Below are 21423 nucleotides of genomic sequence, written 5' to 3'. Positions count from 1 at the left end.
ATGTCGCAACGGCGATTATTTTCGAAGAATAAAGAAGTTTAGTCGTCGCCCAAAGATTGCGCTTATGGGAAATTGGTTTTTTTTTATATCAGTTCGCTTCATTATTTTTAATCTCTCATTAAAAAATTCATTTCAGAGGATACGAAGATTCACTAATTCATTCGTTTTATTTCCGTGCAGACGAGTAGTGGGGGTAAAGGGTGTGGGATAATCGGAATTTTGCCGTATAGTTCGTCCACGACTTTAACACTGAAACTACCAGACGGATCAAAATGACCGATTCCTGATATCTTCTTCTCGCAATAATTAAAAAGGTAACAGATGTGTCTCTGAGAAATTACTTAAATTTATTTATCAATATCTACATCGAATTGTAAATTAATTGAAGTCTCAATAGATACACTCTTGGAGTTTTTATAGAGTAATTTCGAGTAGTCGATAGTAGTTTCAATGTTAAGGCTAGCAGAATAGTCTCTCGCTATGAGCTTTGTTTACAGTTTTCATTGTTCGCATGTAACCGTATCGACGAATAGGTAATTAGACTCGAAGATGAGATAAAAGCTGTCCAATTAGACACGCATTCCTAGCCATCAAGTCGTCGACAGACGATACTCATTGTCAGTACATGTAGCAGGTCGCCTCCGCTAGCGCGCGCTGTAGCGATGCGCCGTGGCGAGCTGCGCAGAGAGAGGATACGCGAGAAAGCGGTGCCAGGAAAGCGGCGCTCGGTGCAACGAGAGAGGAGCGAAGAGGAGAGCGCAGGGGAGTGCGGTGACTACTCGGTGTTGTGCGCGGATAGAGCGGGTCGGTATGTGTTCGTCTGTCGAGGCATAAAGAGAGAGAGAGAAAGGCAGTGTGAGGACGTTAGGGAGGTGCACGCGGGGGCGGAATTGAGACGGCGAGATGGCACCGGCTGTAGGATCGAGCAAGAGACAGGGTGGAACGGAGAGAGAGAATTTGTGTGCGAGTAGCGGCCGAGTATAGCGACGTAACGGGGGGAATGGAGGGTGACCATAGAGAGGGATCGAGAAATACTACTGATGAGAATGGGCTAACTCGTGCAGGAGAGTAAGGGGGGGGGAGGGGGGAGAAAGAGAGATTGAAAGACAGAGGACGCAAGGAAGGTGGATAGGGTATGGTACGCAACAGACAGAGAGGCCGTGTAGCTCCGCGTTCAAAGTTAACGGCTAGCTGTGTACGCTTGTGGGTGAAAGAGCAACGGAAGACGGGTAGGGAAAGAGAAAATGAGAGAGCAAAGCAGAGAGAGAGAAGGAGAGAAGTCGTCAGAGAGGGAGAGCACCTCGGACCTTTCCCAGAAAGCAGAAAGCACGACGGAGCAATATCGCAGCGTCTGCCGGTGTTGTAAAACTGCTTTGATCTTGTCGCTCGCTCACTCCTGCGACCCTTTAATATCGCGGCCTCGCTCGCTCTCTCGCTCGCCCGCCGTCGTCTCCACAGCTGAGAGTTTAGAAAAGCCGTCGGAACCCGGGGCGAACCGTGTTCCGCTTCTTTTTCATGAAAATTTGTATCAAGGGCCGATCAAACTGTCCCTTTTCGAGCGTCTTCACATGAATTCCGCACTATCCGTGATCTACCGACGACGAACGTCGAGGCTCATGGTTGATCGCGAGAACGAGGGTATTTTTTATCGATCGTCGGTGCTAATCGCTGAGAAGTTACTGACGTTTTGGTGTAAAGTAGAGGTAAACGCGATATTTACGAGACTGTTCGATTTATTCTTTGTAGAAACAGTCTGGTATTGATACACGTTTTGTTTAGTCTGTATCTTTTCCGGAGCAACCGTGTTCGAGAGTTCGTCCGTATACCACTAGCTGTTTCTACTTATAAGGGACGTTCGTAGCAACTCGATGTTATATCTACTTTTCATCGGTTTTAGCGTCTCGCGTATGTCCCCATCGAAATATGGAGTACGACACATACATAGCAGATCCTTGCCCCTAATATTATCGTTTATTACAATAAACTTGTTTCGTATATGAATTTCGTTACAAAATCCACAAATTGATACACATTTAAAGGATCTCCAATTAAAAAACTTAATTTTCTTCATAAGGTAATAAACAGTTTCAGTCAACCGTAAATAACACGCAACCGGTAATTCCGTTGGATTGTTCGTCCAATAATATTCCGAAACAATGTTCCGCATATATATTTAAGAATTGAAAGATTTGTAAATAATGATTGAATTTTTTTAATTATCCTGATTATAGGGGTTCGTGAAAGAGTTATTGGATTGCGATTAATAATCAGAATCATTTTTTTGTATGGTAATCAAAGTGTAAAAACATGAAGCATTAACCTGCGAAAAAACCGCGCTGAGTCCGGCCGGTCTAATCGTAACACTTAATTTATCGTGTCTTGCGGAGCCGAGGTACGCTACAGGTGCACAAACATCCGTAGTGGATTTAACTTCGATTTCCTCGGAACCGGATGCTTGCCAGGAAAATTTTTTATTCCATACTCCTGATTTGTTTCCGTGACGGGAACGCGTTACCATCGTTACCAGCACTGACGAGCCACGTAGCGGGTGTTTAATAATTGGCAATGTGTATTTTTCCGTCAACCAGCGCTCCGGCGAGCGCGCCGAAAGATTGGTCGCGCGCATAATTTTCCGTCTTTCGCGAACGCGCGTTGCTTCGATGGAATCATCGTTATTCAAACGTATATATGTATATATGAATGGCAGTGAATGAAGATTATTTATTTTATTCTGAACAATTATAGAAAGAATTGTTAATGTTGAAAAATTGTAAAGTTCCCGTTGCTTCGATGAAATTACCGTTTCGTCGAATATGGATGAGTGACAACGAGAAATTGTTTAAGGAATTGTTAAAGCTGAAAAATGTAAGAAAGTCGAAACAGTCGTTAAAACAGTCATCGTTGCCTTGAATGTGTATAGGAGTAACAGTAAACGGAGATTACTTGTTATAATGAGTTATTTAAGGGATTAAAGGTGAAAATCGTACCGAAAACAACGTGATGCGTTAAAATAGTCACTGTTGTTATGACAAATATATTGAAGAGTAACGTGAAATTTAACGCGATTAAAGGTGAAGATCGTAATAAAATCATCGTGACGTATCGACAAAGCCATTCTCGCTTCGACGAATAGCTTAGAGGGGAAATGAAGATTATCCATTTTATTACGAAATAATTACTCAAATGTCGGCGCAAATTGTAACGAAACCGACACGTGGTCGTGAGGGCAAATGTAAATTGGGTCTTCGCTGGAAAGCGGTACAATCACCGACGCTCTCCCGACTCGCGTGAGTCGCGCACCCGTGTTGGAACGTTACACGCGTACACGTACGTGCTGCCCGCGTTGTACGCCTACCTGTTCGTACGTCGCGCGCACATTTGCGAGAAGTGACGTATGCTTCCACGTACGGAGACGGGTAAACACGTCGTCGGGAGACGCGCAAAATTTCGCGATGTGGCTCAAGAACGCGACCTTGATACTCAATCGAAACGACCGACACGCGGCCCTCGGGGAAGAAATCGAACGCGGGCCAAGCACGATACCACTCCTTCGATTATCCGCAGTTACGCAAGCGGCTCCTTCACTTTGCTGGAATATATTAATTCGGGTGCTCGGCGGCACGAGAAAAAGGATCTGAGTTGGACAGGCTTCCATAATTTCTGTTCTTTGATGATTATTCTTCGTTAAGGAATTTCTTCGTTTCGTAAATCACGTTTCGAACTATGTATATTTTTGATTATACACCCTGTAAATGGAAATCGATAGAATCGAAGACATTTCGGTGAATATTTTGAGATGATTGTATTGTAACAAGATTTCTCTTTCGGACAATCTTTGTTTACGTTAAAGAATTGCAATGTATTTTCTAAAGTTTTGTAGTTTCTCCTGTAAATTTCGTAAGTTTCGCCGAGAAACTAATGAAACCAATCGTACCGAGAAGTAATAGAATTAAATTTACTATGTATACATTTTTAGGAAATTGAAGTTTAAATCACTCGGTCTGCTTATGTGTACCAATTCCATTAATTTTCCATAGGTTAATTCATGAGCAGGATTCTCGTTTCGAGAAGAAAATCTTCGAAGCTTCGATAAATCGGTCCGAGGAAGGCGCGAAGAACCCGATTGGCGGGGGAAGTTCTGCAGATTGAAACCCACTCCATCGGTGCGCGCGTACTTCCACTGTTCCAGATGTCTGACTTACAGAGGGAGAAGCATTGTATACACTTCTTCAATTAACGATGAAATTTATAACCAATTGATGTGCCTTGAAAATTTACGTCTACGCGTGGTGAACTGCTTTCTGTAGTTGACGTTCCCCCGGTAGAATGTTTACGTCGGTATATACCACCGATGGTAGAGAGTTGATTTACAGTATTCAAATAAATTGACAATAATTTATTTATTTATTGAATTATTTAGTTTGATGTTGTGAATTAGCTTTATATCGCAGGTGGTACTCGCCGACATAAACGTGTTAACGATCACCGGTCTCATAAGGGATGAAAATATTTTTTTTTCCTTTGGCTCGGGAAGAAGTGTCTCGAATCGATACTCTCCGAGAGCACCATTTAATTTACTCGAAAAAAAATAATAATGACTAATAATGCTTCAAAATCTCGATACACAGCACTATTTTCATCAGACAGCTTGTAAAATTGTAACTTCAAATTATTTTCTAAGTTCCATCATATTTCCTCGAGTGACCTTTTGACTTTCTCTGTAATGATTCTAAAACTGTTTCTAAACCGTGGGTATAAATCTGGAAAACAATTTAAAATGAAAACCTGATAAAGCTGCTGATAAGTAATTCAATTACTCGAATAACGAGACATCGATTTCCTTTTCCAGCGTTTAAGACTTCCTCGCATAATTCAGTTTCCGACGCATCGAGTTTGTAGGAAATAAAAAAATCCTCATCTGCAAAGGTCAAGCGTTCGCGCTGCTTTTATTTGTGAATAATAAAACGTCTTTACGGTACAGTTTTACTCATTCATTTGCTCGTTGATTCGTAACCATAACGATCCATTTTCATTTCAATTGATTCATCATACTTCATTTCGCCCACAAGATGACTATCATCGTCGACTCCCAATAATTCGAATCAGATTTGATCGAAGAAGGTATCGCGTTATCGGATGTCCGCGTTGATGCCCGGTTTCCGGTGTCTCGCGGAGCCGCGTGTCGCGAGTGGAAGCGTTACTCGCTGGGTTTTCCGCATCGAGGCGGGCCGAGCGTTACTTTCACGGATAAAAACCAGGGGGGGAGACGAAGAATCGTGGAACAGCGAAGGAAGAAGAGTCCAGGGTAGAGCCGGTGCCTCTTCGCACGCCTTCTACTTTCGCAGCGTAGCGACAATTACAGCGGCCCCGCGCAAGCGCCGCGCTCTCTCGTTCGTTGAACCGTTCGTGAGAGAGACCCGTCGTGTGTGCGTGCGACAAAGAGGAAAAAAAATATAAATGCGAGAAACGAAGAGGGAGCGAGGCATTGCGCGAGAGACAGAGGGGCGAGGGGGGGAATCGTAGACAATACGCGCCAATACTACGAGCACTGCCACCGATGCGGGACTTTCCAATTTTCGAATGCATTACGTCCGACTAAGAACACCGGGGAATCTCATTTGACGGGAGCATCGATGCAAACGAACCTCCGTATCAGGCACGAAGAATTAACACTTTAGGCATGAATGTCGGTGTTTTGATCAAGTTTTCATGTTTGGAACACTAAGTTGCGAACGAATGATTTAATTAGTCGAACAGCAATGGATCGGTATATAGTTTCTATGATTTTATTGTTTAACCTCTTGCACTGGATCTTAACATTAAAATTATATCTTCTTTTTGCAATTATTAAAAAGATAACAGATAACCAATACGCTGAATTGTAAATCAATTGAAGTACTCGATAGATGTACTCTTGGAGTTTCTACAGAGGAAATTTCAAAAAGCAAAGTTAACTGCTCTGTAGTTTTAGTGGTAATTTTGAAATTTGGCAAAGTCTTGCGCGAAGAATGTTTGTTTTGCCTATTTTACGCGGATGTGTCCAACGAATTTTGTCCATTAATTATTTTGTATAGAATGAAGCATTTAAAAACAATCAGGTATGCCTAATGTAACAAGATTGTCGATGTCTATAAGACCTCATTCGCAATTTTGGGATAAAAATATCTCAATCTGCCTGGTACGTTTTTCCAGCGCAAAAGGTTAAGTATTCGGTATGAAATTTGGATTTATCCGCTGAAAGTTTTGAATACTTTAGAGAGTCTTCGTCTGCAAAGGGTTAAATTAATTCTGCATTTGGTTATTTCTTGGGACTTCCGGTTGGCCGGTCGAACATGATCGCCGGGGTCACCGGTTGGGAATTGATATTGGGATGTGTGTCCGGTGATTTGAACAATCTCGATAACTCGAACCTTTATTAGCACGTAAAGTTTCTTACTTCCCTTCCGGCCAGCTGAGAAAACTTCTCAAGACACGAGATATCTGTAACTAAAATTATTTGCCCCCTGTATTGTGTATATATATATATATACCTCTAGAATTTAAATTTAGTAGGAAGTTGCTCCTGTAAATCGAATTTTCGTTTGTTCACGACGTTGTCACTCGAAAACGCAATAAGACGAAGCCTCTGTGAATTGGAGTGACTTTTAACACAAAACATACCGCAACCGGTCAAATGACCGGTTTTTAAATTTGCATAAAAATTCTGCGTTTTCCTTCGTCATAAATAAACATTTAATTTTTTGACTTTTTATTGATTCATATGTTGTCCGATTAATAAGTTTTTCAATTTTTATGTTTCCTTTTATTTCTGTTTCCGCTAAAAAAAATGTATCTTCCAGTTTATTTGCCTTCACTTTGTAATTAATTACTTTACTAGTAGCGGTAGGAATAGATACATGCAAAATGTAGCTACGTTTACTGTTAAATTAAAAACGCTATGCGAATAACGGGGATATCAATTTCGAACACTTTTGAAAAATTGTAAACTGGAAATTCAGGCGTCGATGTAAGATTTTTGTGGTTGTTCCGGGAGTTACGAACGATCGACAAAAGTCGTCGGGTAAGATGGCCGCCACGGTCTTCCACATTAAATCCATTCGATTTTCGCGTCCGACTCGATTAACATCTGTTACGTGTGTTATATACATTAATAAAGCTTTCCACGGTGAAGTAGGCGGCGCAGTTCGAAATTATTCCGAACAACGCCCGACGTTTTCCGGTGTTGAATCGAGTTGTCGTTGGATCACCTTCTTCGATTCTTTAGTAATGCAATGTATACATTACACTGTCATTATTCGTTTATATGTTAAAAATAATTCCAGAAAAAAAATATTACTAACATTCCCAATATTTCTGTCAAACACCTCGTTCATTGAATATTCATTCCGATTCTCATTAACAACGAATGTTAATTACATTGCTCTTACGTCAAATTTCCAACTAAACATATCAGTAACATCCAACAACTACATTACTCGACGGAATTCGTTGTTAAAACACAAAATAGAATTACTTTTTTCAATAAAATTCACAGAAAGAAATGTCAAATCAATTTGACAAATCATTATTGTAAATATTAAACAAGGAGTCTCTCTGTAGCAAAAAAAGAGTATTTCACTCGAGCAAAATCGTCCCGTTCGAAGAGTATTCTAGTTCACCGCGTCTAGGCGCCGCGCGATTTTCTTTTCTAGATCATCGCGATCATTGGACGCGAGTTCGTCGCGAAAGTCGTATGCAAGGGTAATGATAAGGAGAGATACAGCCGATCGGTGCGTGGTCGCTTATGCAACCGCGAAAACCTGTTTGGCAAACCATGAACGATAGTCGGCCGCAGTATCAGTGGTCGTTGCGCGGGGCTGTCTCCCGTCATTGTTTATCCCCGTATATTTTTCATTTGGGCTGAGATGTCGTGTCGTTATCGGGCTCGGTTATTATCGGGGAAAACGTGTCGGCCGAGTTTATCGTCTTTCTAAGAGACAGAGGCTGGCTGGTCAATCGCGGGGATCGATAATGTACACGATTCTCTCCGCAACCATTCGCGATCCACTGTTTTCGGTCTCGACGTCGCATGGTAGTGAAATACCGATGTTTCTGCGATCAAAAATCAACACAGATATTTTATTGTACATAATTCATTAGAAAAAAAGGAAAATTTTATACTTATTCTATGTCTACGTTTACTCAGAAACATTAAATTCTATTCAAAATTTTCATGGCGAGTTTGACACGGTATTGTAAGGCAAGGGGTTAAAAACGGGATATCTACTAATAGTAAATATGTGTTTCTTGAAAAATAATAAATAAATATGCGAATGCATAAATACAAATTAGTAACAAATATTAATTCATACCAATAATCCTTAATTACCCTGAGTAACCTTACATAAGGTAATTAACAATTTTTCCCTGCTATTGCTAGAGAATATCCTATTATTGCTAGAGGATCGGCCTATCTTCTATTGAAACGTTACGGACTTCCGTTCAGCGAAATCGAAATCTTGCTCTCTATGCTGCGACCGCTACTGCGGTAGAGTTCGCGGAGTCCTTAGTTGGAAATTGTTTTCTGTTAAAAATTCCCATTGAAACGATGTTGTTGCAAAGGCAACAAGGTCCGTCGAGCCGATGTCGCTCGAATAATCGTCAGCCGAGCGAGCGTAACGAGGCTAATTTAAATAAAGGAACGCGTCTGGTCGATTCGAGTCACGAGCGCGTTTCTAATTACTTTCGAGCTGCTTCGTCACTCGCGAGAGCACGCGAACGAGATCGGCGTCCAGTTTCGCGGCCGAAATCTTCCGCTGATGATTGTCTTTTTAACGTCGAGCCGGTTACGAGTCGGGGCATTCGTAAATGACCTTATCACGGCTGTTCGGGAAACGAAAATACTCTCAGTGAGGAAAGAGCGGACCGCGTTTCCAATGACTCCGCATGGAATTGATATTAATTGCGCTACAAGAGGAGCGGATTTTTGAGCTGCTCGCTCGAGTCCTCGCGTTGCAACAGGGAGTTTCTCTTTTTATCTTCGCCCAATGTTGCGGCACACGGGCAGCGACGGGCTCGAGTCGCGCGCGATCCCGCGCGAGTATCGATTGGCCTCAGATACTGGAATTTTCGTTGTTCGCAGTGGATTTGAAGAAGACACTTCGAACCTTTTCGCAGTTTTCGCTACTGGTTGCAGCGTTCATATCTTCCGCCACTTTGATCCAAGATGCCATTTTGGATATTTATTACAAGTTTTAAAACATTGATATGTTCAATTGTACAATAATCCACAGTCTGAAGATTGGAAGCTTTTAGAGGGAAAAATAAGAGGCAAGGTCTCTGAAGTTTCTTAATAGCGTCTTGGGCATGAGGTTGGTCTCACGATGCTTGAAAATCATTAACACGTTCTATTATAGAAACTACTAATATTCTGATTCACTTATATTTTAGTTTGTTTATCACTACATCGATTCATTTAAGAATTTTCTATGAAACCCTTGTCTTTCCAATAATCGAAAGAAGTCAGGAATAAGCCGTTTTGACTCGTCTGGTAGTGTTAAATCAGTCTATTCTACAGGAGGATCGACCGAAATTTCCCTTCATCCAGAATTCAAACGAAACGACTCAGCGGTTTCAATCACTCGAAATTCATCCCCCAGATTGGTCCGACCCGCCGAGACCTCACTGGAACGAGCTCGCGTCTTCGAGGCCTCGCTAGCGTCGCGTCCCGGCCACCGAACTTCCATACCTGTACCAGCGGCAAAAAACGAATCCACTCGGCGTAGTAAGAAAGCCAAGAATTACCTTTCGTTAATTTTACACTGCCGTGATATCGCGTAGGCGTAGCCTGTCCCGCGTCCGAGCGGTGGCGCGGCGCAGTGCGGTGCTCGGAAAATAGAATTACCGTGGAAAGGCCGCGGAATTTCACCGGACGCGTAATCGATGGCCACATGCTGTGTTTCTCCGGTTCCTACGCGTCCGCGTGTTCCTATCGTGCCACGGCGAGCGACCGATCGCGCGCGCGTGTTCGCGGGTTTCCGAAAAAGCTGGAAAACACGGTGCGGATCGATCGTCGCCGGCGACGTCTTCCTCGTCGCCTTCGCCATCGTCGAATACCCGTTTCGATCGGCCGTTGAGAACCACGGGCGTACGTTTCGTATCCTCCTGTACACTGTATTACACATTCACGAGAGGGAGGGATAGCTGTGGAGCGAGAAAGGGGGAACATCGAACGGGAGAACGAGCGAGAGAGATCGTGCCGTATAAAGCGCGCGCGTATAGGGTACACAGAGTACAGTCTATGTACCCCGTTCGCTAGCGCGGAGGAGAGCAGCCGAACTGAGCCGAGGGTAGCCGAGCTGGGACGCCGAACGGAATCGTCATCGACGCGACGTACAGGCAGCACCGCTCACTCTGCTCCGAGCTGTCGAACGCGACGCACGCGCCTCCGATATTCGATTCGCTTCGCTTCTCCTTCTCTGCGAGTATAGGCAGACACATTCACGCATCGTATACACACGCACACGCGTCCACACGCGTACAGAAGGAACTTCTTTCGTTCCGTCACGTTTCTTCCTTTTCTTCCCTCACTTTCTTCTCGCCACCGAGTATACACGACCACGGGGGAACGCTCACTTCAGTTCTCCCTGCGATTCGTTTGTGGAGCTTGGACCCCGAAACCACAGACACTCTGCTGTTACGCGTTCGCTGCGACAGCCCTTGCTTTCTTCATCCGTTCTTCGACGTGTTCTCTCTGATACTGTTCTTCGATGCCGCGCAAGGCGTCCAGTATTTAATCTTCCCCCGCGTTCCTCTTGTTCTGTGCTCGAAGAACGGACCGCAGTTTCACGATCTCTTCGTCTGCCGGCTACTGCAACTGCTCTTCTCGAGTTGTCCATTCAGATCTGTCGTTTCTCATCTAGAGAACGGTGATCCGTTCCATTTTGCTGTGACTCTGCTGCTATCGTCGTCACCGCTGCTACCGTAATCAGGACCTGCCGGGTCCTACGGATCGTCGACCATCAGTTTCGACGTACTTAGCCTCCGAGTTCCGTGTCGAGGGCCCGCGGCAGGCTCGTCGCATGCTACAGGGCCCGCGTGCACGATGGAGGGCGCCGATCGCCGGACGGTCGTGCTCAGGGACGCACGGGTTCGCGGCCAGAATGGCGGCAGCTGGAGCTGCGAGACGACTTAAACACTACGGGATCGAGGGAGGAGAGGGACTCGGCGAGGTTTCGCGAAAGGAGTGCGCGTCGGTTGTCGTATCGCCTTGGTAGGGTCGAAGGAAAATCGTGTGCGGTTCGGAAGGTAAAAACAGAAGGCGGAGGAGATAACGCGAGAGAGGTAGTCAAGCTTGAAGAAGTAAAGCGATCGAGGGAAAGATAGAGAGAGAAAAAGAGAGAGAGAGAGAGAGAGAGAGAGAGAGAGAGAGAGTGTGTGTGAGAGAAGGAGAGAGTGAGTGAGAGAGAGAGAGAGAGAGAGAGAGAGAGAAGGAGAGAGCGAGAGAGAGAAAGTGTGTGAGAGAGAGAAAAAGAGCGAGAGAGAGAGGATTAGGGATGGAGGAGACATGAAGAGACGAACCCTTTTGCACCTGGCACGACGTCGAGTTCTCTGGGGTATATAAAGGGTACAAGGTGCGCATGGTAACCGAAGGCAGACAGAAACCTCTCCCTCCTTCGCTCCTACCTCCCACGACCCTACCCCGCCTCCTCATCCGCCTCCTACACTGCTAGCTTTGAATCAATAATCTCCGGCCAGGATTATATGCGGACCCCTTTTCATTTCGGCCGCGTGATAAGAAACGATATCGGGGGGGTACCGATGTGTATCGGTAAAATGGGGAAACCGATATTCAATCGTGAATCGTTCGATTTCACCGTCCGCGGTATCGGCAATCCCCTACCTGTTCCCTCACGCCACCTACTGCCGGTCGATGGGGGGACATTCGGGCACATATGGAAAGAGAGACCGATTTCGTTCCTCCCGTTTCCGGCCAGCCGTGTCTCTACGCCGTTTACCGGTGCGCGGTATCAGACCGCGCGGATTATTGATCCCACCATCCTCTTCACCGTCCTTTGCTGATGATATTTCGAGAAAACCGAGGGCGCGATGCAGAGAAACACGATTACCTTGAGACGCGGAGGCCCGAGGAACGGGACGAAGCAGCCGATCACAGTCGATACCCCGACGGATGGTACGCGTCTCCCCTGACGATCCACGGGATAATATTCGTTACCGTTTCTTGCGTTTCGTTTCTATCTCCCCGACCAACAGCCCCCCCCCCCCGCAACCCACCCTGGCCCACTGTGTTCCACGGTGGTGCACGAATCCGTTGATTATTGATCAACGTCTCTAATGGGATTTTCTGTTTCGTATGATCACAGATCACGCCGTCTAGATGGAATCGCCTTCGGCCCAGGATCGTCTTCTCGAGGCCCAAGAGGATTTCAGCTCGCTAGAATCACCAGGGACGGTGTCCGCGCCGTCGACGACAGCCGAGTCAACGGCAACGACGGAGACTACGCTGCAGGAAGCTACAGGGACAACGTTGTGCACGAAGATCGTCAATGAGGCCGGATCAACGACCGATCTTGGGGACATTTCTCTGTCGGAATCGAACGGGAACGTCGGTATTGGTGCTGGTAGCCACACGTCACCATCATGCGAGGACACAGCGACGAACAGTTCCTGGGAAATCGGCGCGGAAGACGTTGAAGCGATGGGTCTGAAGTTGGGCAAGTGTAGTAGCAAAGGGGCGGAGAAGAATGACGCGGGCGAGCCAGCCGCGACGGTTGTCGAAGCGGTGAAACCATCGAACGACGATGAGCTACCGGCCGAACAACAAGGGGACTGTGTTGAGGCTACGCCGCCGGCGGCTGTTAAGTGTCCGGACCAAGATGAGGATCTCAGGGTTTCCGGTGGGGGTGTTGGTGCCAGTGATGGTGCCGATGATGATACCGATGGTAACGCCGATGGTAACGCCGATGGTGATGCCGATGGTGATGTCGATGATAGTGTGCTGGCAATCGGATCACCAACGTCTAGGAAGAGGCCGGCCACCGATTTCCTGCCGATAAATGCGGAGATCAAGCGAATCGGCGTTGAAGTAGCGGAGAACGAAGGGAACAATCAGTTGCGCAGCGACGTAAGGAGGATCTCACCGGTGCTGGTAAGCCTGCGGGAGCGCACTCTCGGCGAGATATCGCTCTCTTCGGACTCGTGCCTGTTCGATGACGACGTGAGCGCCCGCTGCATGTCGCGTAGTGGTAGGATTCACGAGAGCCCGTTGTCTACGGCCGGTTGCCGACTGAACGCGAGCTTCGACAGCTCGCCGCAGATCAGCCGGGACTCGGAGACGATTGTTACCGGAGAGTCCAGGGTGTATGGTCTGTCTCCCGCGGACGGTGATCCCGACAACAATGTCGAGGACGTGAGCGACTGCACCCGCAAACTGGACTTCGCCGACTCGTTCATCGACGAGGATTCGTGTTGCTCGCTGCCCGGAGAGAGTCCCGAGAGGGATCACCGTCCGTGCCAAGAGAAGCAGTGCGAGGAGCCGATCGAGACCTGTCCGTGCAAGACCGCATCTGCTGACGCGACGTCGTGCCACGCGGACCAGATGAAGGGGCCTTATCCCTATTTGGTGGTTATGCTGGAGCGGATCGATTATTCGACCGTCGCGTCCGCCACGGACAGGACGGAGAAGAAGCGGCCAGATAACAACAACAAGAAGAAACAGAGGAACGCTGGAGAAAGTAATGTGCCCGATATAAATGTCGAGTCGGACAGTCCGGTGAATGAGATGTGCTACGTTCAAAGGTACACACCCCCGAAGAAGATCGTCCCAAAGACTGACTTGGAACTGGCCAAGAAGCAGTTCACATCCCCCATGGTGACGAGGTCGAAGACGCCGACTATTGAACTTTCCTCGCCGTCTTTGATCGACAAGAAGTCGTGCCAGGTGCGCTTGGAGAAGCTTGTCTGGCCAAAACTAATTAGAACATCAGAAAAATCGGTTAAGGATGAAATCACAGCTGGTTCCGCGAAGAAGAAGGTGACCAAGGATGAGGAAATCGCGTCGCCTTCGTTATTACTGTCCACGGAAAGTCTTCAGCCGTCGAGTAACAATCGAAATTCCATCGACGCAAGACCCAACTCGCCGGAAGAGCCTTTGGAACCCCCGACCGATGCCCCAGAAGCTGTTGACACCGAGACCGAAACCGAGACTGGTTCCGACAGCTCCGAGGTGTCCTCTATGACCAGTGTGCCCCTTCGCGGGTGCGACGACGACGCCGTTTCCGATCAAGTGTCCTGCCCTGAGAGCGAGTCCATGTGTTGCGTGGACATCAACCCAGAGATCATCACTAGACTCGAAGCAGAGAGGCCGGAAGCCTTTACGGAGGACTCCGCGGAGAGCCTGGCACTCGCCACTGGTGCACGGGATGAGGTCCGGTCGGATGGCAGCGATTCGGGCCTCGGAAGCGAGATCCCTGGGGATCCTGGACCCGCACCAGCCCCGGAGAGTGACTCGGAGACTTCGTTCTTAGATAGGATACCTGATGATATTCTCTCCGATAAAGAGAAGGGTGAGCATTTCTTTTAACATTCTACTTTGTTTTATTTATGTTGAGAAAATTGTTTAGAAGCTTGCTATGTTTACTCATGAATTTCCGCTCTTTTTAATTATATTGTTCGTTAGTTGGATGACTTAGCATTGAATTGTTTCATGAAACGTGATTGTAGCTTGCGTGGATAGTTCGAAAATATGTTGGCATCCTAGTAATTGATACCATTACGAGGATGTCGAGTTTGATATTATGTTTCTTTGTTCGGGCTAAAGAAGTTTTGGTGCGCCGCCATAGTACACACGAGAACGAAGATCATTGTTAGAATATGATAGTCACAACAGGTATTATCTTTCAGCCGTGAATCAACTGGACTCTTTCGTCCCCAACGTCGTCGTACCAGGGACGCCGCAAGCGCCGTTGACAACGTTCCCCAGTCCTCCGAAGAGCAATCTAAAAAGAAGATTAACAGACTGCATGGAAGGGGCTCCCAACCCGAAGAGGAGCAATACCGACGAGCCGATGAAGAAGAAACGCAACATTCATTTCGACGCAGTAACCGTCTACTACTTTCCTAGGGCGCAAGGTTTCACCTGCGTGCCATCTCAGGTAGGACAATTCAAATTTCTCTCCGAAAGTGATAGCCCTTTGCTTTAATATTTTTTCTTAAAGTTATAAAAAATGTGTCGTTAATTATTCGTAGAGAAAAGAATAAAATCCTTATTTTATATTATCAAATTTAATGTTAAGATTAATTCCCGATAATACGCGAATTACTCGCCTACGATAAAATTTCGAACGAAATAAATTTAATGAAAGTCCGAGTCCCAATTGACGTTATAAGGTAAAGGGTTAATGCGGCTTTAAATTGTTTCCTATTCAAACTGTTACACCGAAAGATCAGATGCTGTTCAGTCTCCATTCTCGAAATTAGTCTGTAAATATGGAAGTTTGCTATGAAACCCCTCGGAATATATTTTGTTCGTGTCGTTCAGTAAAAAACAAAGAAAGTGATACACGAAATTCCCGTGAGAACCTAAGAATTTAATTTTGAGAGACACGACCCGACATTCCAATTTAAAGTCCACGAGTCCCTGAATGAAACGAATGGTAATAATAGTAACCGTCCGAAAGCGCTTATTAATAGAAATTGATCGATCAACCGACAGGGAGGCAGCACTCTTGGTATGAGCGCGACGCACACGCACGCCGAAAGGTTCTCGTTGTCGGAGCACGCCGCAGAGCAAAGGCGCATCCATCGAGCAAGATTGGCCCAACTACGTTCCGAGCGGGCCGCGAACTGCGTCGTGGAGGCGGCGTCCAGCTCGGAGGATCCCAGCGACGACACGGACGAGGAGCAGAGCGACAATGAGGAGCTAGACATCGACAGCTATTATTTTCTCCAGCCGGTGCCCACGTGGCAGCGAAGAGCCTTGCTCAGAGCGGCAGGGGTGCGTAGAATAGATGCCGTCGAGAAGGACGAATGCCGCGACATCAGAGCCAGCAGAGAGCATTGTGGCTGCGGGTGTAAAGGGTACTGTGATCCCGAGAGCTGTCCTTGCAGTCGCGCAAACGTAAAGTGTCAGGTTGGTACAATGAATACTGAAATTTCCATTAAACGCCGCGCAGATTTCATGAATCTTCTTGTATCATCGCCACAATTAATCGAGTAATTTTTATCTGACAATATTAGATTGTTAGTAGTTATTGCAAGTGATTTGGTATCTAAATTTTGTTACGGGTTCGCAAGATACTTGCCAATAAAATCTATCCAGCGAGCGCTTCTCCAAGTACCGTTTACTGCTATGATCAAACCTATGAGTTAACGGATTATTCACGATTCTTAGTTTTATTCCTATTTATGTTAAAGAAATGAAAATAATCTTATCGTTTCCTGTTCAATGTAATAGGTCGACAGAGCCGGCTTCCCTTGTGGATGCACGCGTGACGGCTGCGCGAACATTTCGGGTCGGATCGAGTTCAACCCAGTACGCGTGCGGACGCATTTCATTCACACACTGATGCGGCTCGAGCTGGAGAAAAAGCAACGCGAGGAAGAAGAGGAGGGTACGGATCACGACGCTTCCGACAATCAGAATGGCAGAAGTCCGTTGAGGGAGATCAATCTGGGATCGGTGATGGAGAATAGGAACGCTGCGGAGTCATGTCTGAGCGGTGGCGGTTTCACCACACTTCACTACGAAAATCACGATGCTGGTGACGGCGGCACGAGTTGTCAGCCGGATGTGCCCGGCACCAGAGAGGACAGTTTAGATTTGTACGCGATCAGGGACGATTGTTACCCAAGCGAAGACACTGTCGACGGTACGCAAGGACCCCAAAGAAAATTACATCCTGAGTTTAGTCAAGCGTTTCAAACGTTCTCGGGTCAAACTGGTGCCGGGGTGAACTTCCAGCAGCCCGCGTACCAGGACTACCAACCTTACGCTAACCTTCCTTCCACGTCCAGGGTGCAATTCCAGCCGCACTTTCAAGCGGTACCGGGTAATTCCGGGTTCTCGCATTACGCGCCCTACGGGCAAGATGCTGGCACGATTCCGGGAAACTGTCAGGTCCATCCAGGCCAGCATACGTCTGCCGCGGCTGCATACGAAGCGACCTTCGCACAGGACGAGACGACCGGCTCGCAATACACGAACCTGAGCTCAGTGCAGCCGGCCCACAACGCCGTGCAGCAAATGGGTAAGCTGGAGCCATTTTCCGAGCTTCTATCCGGCAGATACTCGTACTATGGCGAGATGGAGCCGCAAGCGCACGGTACTTACCACGCTAACGGGACGAAGGTCGAGGCGGAGAAAGGCCAAGGTAACGAACAGCAATCCGTGAGCACGGAGGAGTGCGACGAGAATTTCGGCGAGATCATCAAGAAGTCGATGGTCGAGACTGTGTCCGCTTAAGATGTCGGAACTCTAGATACGCACGACTGAACGTTCAGGTCGCGAGCCCAGCACCGCTGTGTGTCGCTTGACTCGCGCGTGAACGGTTTGACGACACGAGACGACGGGACGGAGCTTCGAATTTCCTCGTCGGAACGTCTCGTAATGCGGATGAATGGGAGAAGGAGTTTTAGGACACGTGGGGGAAATGCAGAATTCTTCTTCTCTCATCTTTCCGCGTGTTAGATAAATCTGAGTATAAATTGTTTCGGTGGTTTTCGAAAAGAACGGTGAAGAAACGGTTCTGCTCGAGAATTACCACCACAATTAATCGTACACGACGAGTCCCGTGGATGTCATTAGGGAAATTAATGCGGCTACGTGTGCGTCCGCCCGGGATGGGAAAATGCTTCAAGAAAATGCGTCGTCGTTCTCGTCCCGTTCTAGAGAAATTGTCGGTCGCTCAGCGATCGAACCCCGCCACGTCGGGCCGGGAAGGCGACGCACGCTCCTCCATTATGCGAACGAGAACAACGTAAAGAGGAGATCCGGAAGCCGCGAGCACTCTTCCGGTGAAAGATTCCTCGGGGGCTAGAAAAGAAAAAGGTCTTCGTCGAAAATCTCCATTCGAACACAAAGTCTCCTTGGCGACCGGCAAGGAACCGCCGCGACCGATGTCTACAGACATGCGAATTCAACGAGGTTGTGACCAAGAAACAACATGGGATCAGCTTAGATTGCAGTTTATAAGAGAAACCTTAACTTTAATACTTTAATCGTAGGATCGCGGGTTATATCGCGTCACCTTTTTAAAAACGAGAGAATATTATAAAATGAAGAAAATGAAAATGCTGAGAAAAAAAGTGCATAAAAAGACGTGCGACGCAATCCCGTGCACGGGACACGTTTTTTCGACGTTTCGCGTGGCGACAACGCTGGCAACGGCGGGGAAACGCGCACGATGTACTACGTCGACCGAATTTGCGTTTTGCTTTATCGATGCGCACGGATGAGATGCTACATGATAATCAACGGTACATGCGGAAACACATTTGTAACACGACCACAAGAAATCTGCGAGCGATTGTGATACTTGTGTATATGCGACGAAAAAAAACAACAGAGCGCAGTTTTGCCAGTCGAAAATAGGTTAAGGACATAAGTTACGGGACTTTTTTTATGCCGGTGTGCAGGAATATCGAGTTCGAATGGTTTCTGTCTTATTTTTTTTCAATCGACGGTCGATGGTGTACGATAGGGAATAGCTTCTTCCTCGTGTTGTAGTTGAATATACAGTGACTGCGCATTGCGGATACACAATCACACAGACAGACACAGTCAAAAGTATACATGCCGGAAAAAATTATACACACACACAAAACCTTATGCAGTCTTAAAGGATCATGGGTTGAATAGCTTAAGCAGGCATACGTTGTCTACAGAACTCGTTATATTTGAATCGTTAATTTTTATTATTTGCGTTTTTCCAAAATACACCATTTTATTATATGCGTTTCATTCTTCGATGATCGTGTGGCGGCTGACATAGTAATTAATAATGGATAGAAAGATATATGCTCAAGGAAGAAATGGGGCGTTTTGTCCGGGATCAGCTAGTAGACTGGTCACTAATACTCATGTAGCAGATCCAGCCTTAGACTCGAGGATGATACATACAAGGTGTAGAATAACATGTAGTCTATTTCAAGACTGGATAAAGGACACAGAAACAATGAAAACGTTCATTCGAACATGTACCCTATTTACCTTCTTTTAAAGTGGTAGCCATTTTTGTGTTTCTATAATCGGCAACTGTCTACCTTCATACAAGGTTTACAAATGGCTACCGTCGGTTTTTATGCAAGCCTGCGGTCGTCATACCAAGCAATTCCGTAATCTTTCGAAAACTCTAGTTACATGCCGATTTTGTTAACACACCTGGCTATAACTTCAAAACAAGATCAATTAGTATATATGTTCGTATATATGTACCTTTTTCATTGTTCTCGAGTACTTTATATACTGTTGAAATAGGTCCCACGTGTTATGATGTAGTTTGGGTAAAAATAAATGAAGGAGCAACTAGAACCAGTGATGACGTTATATCGACGTCATCGTAGCCTCCTAGTAGAGATCGTAGGAAATGTCGCCACGATCGAGAAACAATTCCAGCGATTCGTTCAAATATTTTGTATAACATTTGTCGGGTGTCTTGTACATTTATAGAACAATGTATTTTATCAGTGCAATCATAACTTCTCAGACATTGTTCGTCTACATTTTGAGCATGTATTGCAAGGTTCTTGTTTTCGTTGTTTTTAACTTGCATTAAATTTTGTTCTGTTTTCCTATCGTTAACAAATAATTCTACATTTTAGACGAGAATCGAATATCCGGATCTATCAGGTGCTCATGAAACGCGATCTGGCTACCGAATTATAATTTCTAGCGACGCCAGTTGATCCCCCCCTCCCCCCAAACAATCTACGCGAGAGCGATTTTACAGATTCATTGTATAAAACTATTTATTGTTTTCGATTGTATACACTTTTATACAGAGAAGTATGTAAGTAGATCTAATCGATAACACGTTCACCTGTGGACACGTCGTTGTCGCGGCTCCGTTGAATCGATATCAGCTGTTGACCATCGCGGGGAGTCAACCCCGCGAAGTTGAATGCGCGCGTGCGCGTGCGTGCGGTGCGGCTAACGATCTCGATGCGCCGCACGTGAAAATATATTATATATGTATTTAAGAAGAAAATGAAGAAGAAGAAGAAGAAGAAGGGAAAAAGAAAGAACGAGAGAAAAGAGAGACCCTCGCGAAACTGTTCTTTTCTTTTTTTTTTTTTAATTTCGAAACAAAGCAGTGAATGATGTTCGATGGCACGGAAGAGTTGCCTTAACGCGGACGATCGTTTTTTGCACACATACATATACATGTACAGACGTACACACGGTACACACACGCGCGCGCCCATTGTTATCCACCTGTTGTAGATTTTCAGACTCAGACCTGTTTAGCATCCCGGGACGTTGATCGCTATACCCCACGATTAATTGAAATATTAACACGTAAGGGAATTACAATGATAAACAAACGATAGTATTAAAATGGAAGCAACAGAAAGGAGAAAAAGAAGAAGGAAAAAAAGCAAAAAAATTTATACATAATTTTACTGGACGTGTCAGCTCCCGAGCACCTTTGTCGCTCTTCTATTTCCGTGGGTTCTACACTGTGTTCATCGTCGCTGATTGGTGCCTAGAAATCGTTACGTTTGTTGTCAGTGTACAATTGCTAACGAGACTGTCTTCACATGATCGAAAATAGAAGAAAACGAGGGGAACAGGGACGCGGGATGTTTAGCGGAGGAAACGCGCGTTAGACAACGACATAATGAGAAAAATTCGACGGATTACAGGTCAACGCGTTGCGAGGGATGTGACACCTCCGTAACCGACATTAAAAGTATACATATAAACCTACACCGTATGTAAGTAACTTTTAGAGTATTTGAGTAAAAAAAGGCATACATAGTTGATAGCGTTTTATTAAATGTTGTGAAAAAGTCTCTGTCTCTCTGTCTCTATCGTGTAATGTGTTGTTGCCTCTCATTGTGTATGTGCGGCGTCTCGTTCATGTTTTCATTATTTCATCCCCTGCTCTTGCGATCGATACGATGCCACCGAACCCTTCTGCATCCGCCATTTCTCCCAGCGTCATCATCCCGAGAGCAGTTCACAAAAAAAAATAAGTTGAAAACGTCTTATACGATTTTCGGTTCAAGACCCTTGAAGAATAACATTGCTTTCTTTTCTAAATTCGAAAAAAGAAAGGAACCCGAACGTCACGAGAAATGACTATAAGATTATTCAAACATGCTGACAATCGAAACGTTTTAATTTTTTTGTACTTAAAGTAATTTTTACAAACTGCAATACCAAAGAAATACTCTGACATCATTCCGAAACTCACAACGCTG

At 45.8% G+C, this 21423-nt stretch overlaps 1 protein-coding gene across 4 annotated transcripts in view; it reads left to right on the top strand.

Annotated features, from left to right (window-relative positions):
* The window catches only part of Axud1 (AXIN1 up-regulated 1), a 48153-nt gene extending 27141 nt beyond the window's left edge, over positions 1-21012 (top strand). For 2 of the 4 annotated variants that reach the window (XM_076366451.1, XM_031982659.2), the window contains exons 2-5: positions 12363-14564; positions 14902-15152; positions 15713-16129; positions 16454-21012. In XM_076366451.1, the coding sequence (XP_076222566.1) occupies positions 12377-14564; positions 14902-15152; positions 15713-16129; positions 16454-17461 (3864 nt within the window). In that variant the 5' untranslated portion in view covers positions 12363-12376 and the 3' untranslated portion in view covers positions 17462-21012. Of the gene's footprint in view, positions 1-10296; positions 11613-11697; positions 12173-12362; positions 14565-14901; positions 15153-15712; positions 16130-16453 lie in introns of those variants that run through there. The other 2 variants (XM_076366452.1, XM_076366453.1) reach the window with 2 other exon arrangements.
* The last annotated feature ends 411 nt before the right edge of the window (positions 21013-21423 follow it).

The sequence above is a fragment of the Nomia melanderi genome, chromosome 4 (genome assembly GCF_051020985.1).
Source record: "Nomia melanderi isolate GNS246 chromosome 4, iyNomMela1, whole genome shotgun sequence".
Taxonomy (NCBI): domain Eukaryota; kingdom Metazoa; phylum Arthropoda; class Insecta; order Hymenoptera; family Halictidae; genus Nomia; species Nomia melanderi.
The sequence above is the reverse complement of the archived record's forward strand: the minus strand, read 5'-3'. Positions and strand labels throughout refer to the sequence as shown.